This window comes from Mesoplodon mirus (genome assembly GCF_964341445.2).
Source record: "Mesoplodon mirus genome assembly, chromosome: 2".
NCBI classification, from domain to species: Eukaryota; Metazoa; Chordata; class Mammalia; order Artiodactyla; family Ziphiidae; genus Mesoplodon; species Mesoplodon mirus.
Window position 1 is genome coordinate 220,296,682 of NC_138977.1, and position 6,000 is coordinate 220,302,681.

General features: G+C 48.8%; 1 protein-coding gene across 3 annotated transcripts in view; it reads left to right on the forward strand.

Moving 5' to 3' along the window:
* Window positions 1-3,618, forward strand: part of WDR11 (WD repeat domain 11) — a 56,102-nt gene extending 52,484 nt beyond the window's left edge. For all 3 annotated transcript variants that reach the window (XM_082635959.1, XM_082635960.1, XM_082635961.1), the window contains 3 exons: window positions 283-428; window positions 1,198-1,277; window positions 2,674-3,618. In XM_082635959.1, coding sequence (XP_082492085.1) covers window positions 283-428; window positions 1,198-1,277; window positions 2,674-2,831 — 384 coding nt within the window. In that variant the 3' untranslated portion in view covers window positions 2,832-3,618. The remainder of the gene's footprint in view (window positions 1-282; window positions 429-1,197; window positions 1,278-2,673) is intronic.
* Window positions 3,619-6,000: the final 2,382 nt, after the last annotated feature.

Consider the following 6,000-nt stretch of genomic DNA (forward strand, 5'->3'; position numbering starts at 1 on the left):
AATGACATTTCTTATTGCAAATTGGAGGTTGCATTCGTAGCAATTAAGTGAAAGCAGCTGCCTCCTCTCCCTACTGGGGTGTGAGCCCAGAGGTGTTGCCAGGCCTGTCGGTCCCGAAGGTGTGGGTCCCCGTCACTGCTGGTCATGATGCTGCAGCATCGGGGGTGTGTAATAAAGCAGAGCTGAGCTTTGTTTCATAGGTACAGATCCCGTTTCGATTAAATTACTTTTTCCTTCTATAGTGCAGGATGTCTTTATTTTTAACGTGGGCATCTTTCCCAGGTCCGTTTAAATTCAGAAGAGTGCGCTGATGTTTTAAAGCGGTGGGTTGACCACCTTTGCTCCCCTCAAGTGAACCAGAAGTCAAAGGCCCTCCTGGTCCTCCTCTCCCTGGGCTGCTTTTCCAGCGTGGCTGAGACGCTTCACAGGTACACCCAGTGTCCGCGGCTGGTCAGGACCACCCGGGATTAACCACCTTACGCTGTCGTGAGGCTCTGCCGGGTGGATGGTAGTCCTCGGTGTCGGGAGTGAAGGGAGAAGCATACATTATAGGTTTATTTAAAAAGAAACCTGAAGGGATGGAACAGTCTATGTTTATTAATTCTTCATTTGGTCTAGGAACTGTGTTATTTTCCTACCAATATGCTAGGCACACCTAACAGGTACCTGTTTAAAAAGAGTATTAAAAAAGTCTTCAGAGAATTGGGGACAATTCATCTTTGAGTAGAGCAACTGAGATGAAGGCTAGAAGGCAGTAGGAAGGGTGAAGAAAGTGTGGCGAGTTGGAGGTGTCCCTCTGAGAACCTTGAAGGGTAATTAATACTCATCACTTGTTATAGGACATTTTATTTATTTAAAAACTAAGGGAGGTAGGTTGAGGCAGATACTGCAAAAGCTTACTTGTTAAATCTGGGCAATGGGTACGTGGATCCTTGTCCTATCTCTGTAGATTTCTGTGGAATTCAACGATTTCACAATTTTTTTTAAGTATTAATAAAAAAGAGCCAGGGGTTGGGGCGTGAGAATTCTCCCTTCCTTTCCTCTAAGCCGGGGCTGAGAACGGTGCTGGTGCGACTCACGCAGCACTCGGGCTTCCGGGGAGAGTGTGTACAAGTCTTCACATAGAAACATGCCCTGGGACGGCTCTCCTCTCAGATACCATAAATTACAGCACCTAACTCGTGTTCTGTTGAGCAGCATGAGGTACTTTGACAGAGCGGCCTTGTTTGTGGAAGCTTGTCTCAAGTACGGTGTGATTGAAGTCAGCGAGGACACAGATATCCTTTGCCGGGACATGTGTGCTGAGGGGGAGGCAGATGCCGTGAGCGGGTTTTAGAATCTCTCTCGGTTGTGCTGCCGGGGAAGAACTATTCCATCGAGAAAGATCTGTATTCTGACCTTCCAGAGCCAGGAAAGAGGGAGAAACGAGAGGGACGGAGTCGGACGGAAGGCTGTTGCACCGCCGGCATCAGCTGTGAGGTCAGGAAGGGCTGTAAAGGGGAGGGAGCCCGAATTTTGCAATGTTTTGTTTGAACTTAAAAAGAAGATAGAGGAAGACTAGGACAGGTGGAGGAGGCTGCCACTGGAATAAATGCATACTGGACTAGAATAAAAAGACTTGCTGTGGGGCTTCCCTGGTGGCGCAGTGGTTGAGAGTCCGCCTGCCGACGCAGGGGACACGGGTTCGTGCCCCGGTCCGGGAGGATCCCACATGCCGCGGAGCGGCTGGTCCCGTGAGCCATGGCCGCTGAGCCTGCGCATCCGGAGCCTGTGCTCCTCAACGGGAGAGGCCACGGCAGTGAGAGGCCCGCGTACCGCAAAAAAAAAAAAAAAAGACTTGCTGTTATCCATAGGGACAGTCTAACGTGGAACAAGACACAGCAGCACTTCAGAGAGCCGTGTCATGCAGGCAGGTCACTGTGGTCCATGTATGACCAGGAGCATTTCAGTTCTACACGTCACGTGAGTCACATGTGTTTCTTTGAAAAGAATGAGCTTGAGAATCCAACTCCCAGGTCCTTGTTTTTGCAGAGGCCTTGTTGTTATATCATTGCACTTTTTCTTGAATTGTTACATTGTGGCCTCATTTCTACATGTCATGGTTTTGATTTTCTGTATATTTTTTATAGAAAATTAAACTGAACTCAGTGTCAGATATCTAGGCACTGGGGAAGTTGGCTCTAGTTTGAAGGAGCCATGTTGGATATCAGAACGCAGTGGAACAGGGCTGTCTAAAATCCCAGCACCCAGCCATCTGGAGCTCTTGCCTTGGGGCAGGCTTTGTAAATAGAGCCTCTCGGTGAAGCTCACCTGCCCCTTAAACCACCAGCCTCTCCGACTTTCAAACGGCATAAGCGTATGCACGTGAGTTTCACTTTTCTCATCCTTCTTTCTCCAGTCGTTAAGTGCATTTAGACCTTGGAGAACCTGGGAGGATGTTAGTTGGGTCTTGTAGAAGGACAAGCTCTGGGCTCAGCTGGTGCAAGTGCAGGGACATTACACACTGAAACATCGCCTCCCCCCGCCGGGAGTTGCCCTCCCCCAGGGAAGAGGTACCTGTGCTTCTCCCGTGCTGCCCTCCTGTGGACACTCCAGCAGAGCTGGTCATTGTTTCCGGCCTGTGGGAGGCTGGTGGAGCCCTTTTTGCCCTTCTTTTCCTTAACTGTGGTTTACAGAAACTCATCTCTGCTGTATATGCGGATTATGCCCGCAGTTTGAAGAACCTCGGTTTTAAACAGGGAGCGTTTTTTTTTGCTTCAAAAGCTGGAGCAGCTGGCAAAGATTTATTGAATGAGCTGGAGTTCCCCAAGCAAGAACTGACTGAAGAGTGACAGGTCAGCATGTACCAGGGCACGCGGCCTCGCGAGCAGTCGGCCGGGGCGTTGGTCTGGCTGAGGACGGTCACAGCCCAGGCTCATGAGGATGCCGTCCCTGCCGGGGTCCTTGTGGGCTGTTTCTCTACACGTGCACAGCAGTATGTGAACGTTTATGCTGTCAGGAGCAGGTTCTAGGACCTGTATTTATCTCAGAGGAAGATGGGAACGCTTCAGATTTTGAAAGTATAACGTTTTATACTTTTGGAGACAGTTTTAAGAGTCCCTGGAAACACTTTTAATTTTTTTTAAACTTAAGATCCAAGCAACTGAATTGCTTTTCTCATTGACTAGGTTTAAATCTATAGTAAAAGGAGTTTGTGAGACCTATTCTGAAATCTGTGCTTTGCCTGTGTTTATATACAGTCATTCCAGGTACAAACAGAGCAGAAACATTTAAACAGTAAAGGTGACTTACCATAGCATTCCTTGTTTTCTTACCTTGAAAACAGAACTGTTGATTTCCTGATTTAGGCAGTTGCTAAATTTTGTAATTTCAGGTTCATAGGCTCATAGAGAAATTGTAAGCTTTATGTTTTGTTCCAGTATGTGGAGTCTTGTATATTTTGGATTTTAACTCCGGTGATGCGTTACAGTAACCTCCTCTCTGAAGGCGCTGTTCTTTAATATTCTTTGTTTTCTTCCAATGACTGTACTATATAAGATGTGACTGTTATAAATTATTGCTAAAAATTTAAATGTGTGTAATTTACAGAAATGATAAATAAAAAGCGACTTCATCCCAGCCAGGCCTTTGTGTACTCTGAGCTGCTGCGCACCAAGCCGCTTTGCGGAACCCGGAGAACCTGGGCTGCGGGGACTCGGGCCCCAGCATAGAGCTGCCTCTGAGTTCCTGGGTGGGCAGGGCTCGGCTTGTGGCTCTCAGAGGTGAGGAAATGGCCTTCCTGTCTTCTCCTCCTGGACGTCCACGGTGGCACGTATCGTAACACCCACGAGGAGGTGTTTTTAGATAAAATCGTAGTCTCGGGGCTTCCCTGGTGGCGCAGTGGTTTGGAGTCCGCCTGCCGATGCAGGGGACACGGGTTCGTGCCCCGGTCCGGGATGATCCCACATGCCACGGAGCGGCTGGGCCCGTGAGCCATGGCCGCTGAGCCTGTACGTCCGGATCCTGTGCTCCGCAACGGGAGAGGCCACAACAGTGAGAGGCCCGCGTACCACAAACAAACAAACAAAAAAAATCGTAGTCTCTACCCTTAGATATCAACCAGTCTGCCCCATCGGACAAGGAACTGAGATGCATGGAGAGGAAGAGCCTGTCCCGGAATGCTTGTTCCCAGGCCATTGCTTTGGCTAAATGTCCTAGAAGAAACCCAGGACCCATTCATTGGTCCTGTGATTGGCTAACCTTCTTGCCCTTTCTTTGCCTAGGTAGGTTACATAGAATTTTTGAAGGCCATGGGCAAACCCAGCTCTCTTTATATTCTTTATTAGTTAAATGATTGTCAGGATAGACTTTATTAATTCAACCGTCAACCAGCTAAAGGAGAAAAGAATGCTGGCCTTAGTAAGCAGAGAGGAAAAAAAAGAAATTCCAGCATAGGGCATCTTGAAAATTAAATGTGCTTTGGATTGGAGGCCAGCAAATAGGCAGTGAGCTGTTGCCTGATCGTGGGAATAGAGGAGAGGACCAGGCGCAGCTCGGCAGCAGCTGCTGAGCAGAGAGGCCCGAGAGCCTGGAACATGTCACAGACCGGCTGGTTAGGATGGAAGCCCGTCTGTGTCAAGATGCAACTGAAAGTCCCATTCTGAACGGAACCCGGACTTCCCTTTCCCCATGACCTTGTGGGCCCAAAGCTGAAACTGTGCTCCACGCCCCTCTGGTGAGCATTCGAATTCAAGGGCAGGTGAATCACATTCACAGTCAGTCTTTCTGAACCTCAGCTTGCCTTTCCACGGAAGGTCTTTGAGCACATTGTGTTATCAGTGCATTAGCAAAGGAGGCTTCCCAGGGTGATGCAAGCAGCGGGAATTGGGAAGGAGAGTGACCGTGACTTCAGGTCAGCAGGTGTCTCCCTGTGCAAGTCCCCACAGGTGTGCTTGTCAGGCCCTTGGCCCTCCCCTTGGCAATGAAGGGAGCCTGGGTGGAGGGGAGAAACCTGGTCTGGTGGGCAGGGGCTTCTGCGCAAGGGAGGCCCCGTGTGAGACCACTCCTCTGGCCGCTCTCGCAGAGCCAGTTCCGGTCGCTCACTGTTACCTTTTTCCGGTTCGGTTAGTAATTGTTCTGCGGTTGGTGGCATGCTCTCGGCCTGTCCGCGCTCCTGCTTTAGGTATTTCCATCGCTTTGGAGGTGGGAGCAGAACCTTTTGTTCTTCTAAAATAGATAGCAGAGCAGCATCAGTACAAGCTTCATGTCCCTCCCAGATGCAACTAATCAGAAATTCTCTACAGACTAGACCTCACCTCGATATGAAAACAGTTCCTCTCTCCACTATTTGTTGCCCGGAGATTTCATCTTGCATGAAGACAGTATTAGGTTTCAGTGAATCCTCAGCTCGTGATCACCCATAGTGTTTCATTCTCCTCGGCAGCACTTCATGATTGAAGTAAAGTGTTCAGGTACGAACTTGTAGTCATGCTAGAATAAAAGAATTCTGCAAGGCAGAAATGACAGACAAGTGAGAATATTCTCTGAGCCAGTAGGGTTCTAACTGAGAAGAAGAGAAGCTGCTGTTCCCATCTTGTAACTGATTTGACTGACTCAGAACAACTTGTGGATGAAAGAAGTCTCTCAATTAAAATGTAAAGGGGTTTCTAATTGGTTATACTTGAAGGTGCTGGTGTGTTAAAAGAAGAAAAGCGAAGGCGCTGGGCTTTAGGAATGCAGTTCTCCTGAGAACTGCTGGAATCCAATTGGATGGGCAGATTGCCCCACTTGCCTTTCTTGTCCTTAAAGGCTCTGTGCATGTGTTTGCTCCATCAGCCATGCCGGGCCCACGCAGAATACTGCCATGAAGACCCCACTTCTCTCCCACTCAGATTTTCAGTGACTGCGGCTCTCAGATGAGGCCCTGCAGGCATTTTGCCTCAGCATTTGGCTGTCAAACCTAAAAAGGCCAACTAAACACCACCGACCCTCCTTATTTTTTTCAGTGACATTGAGAAATAT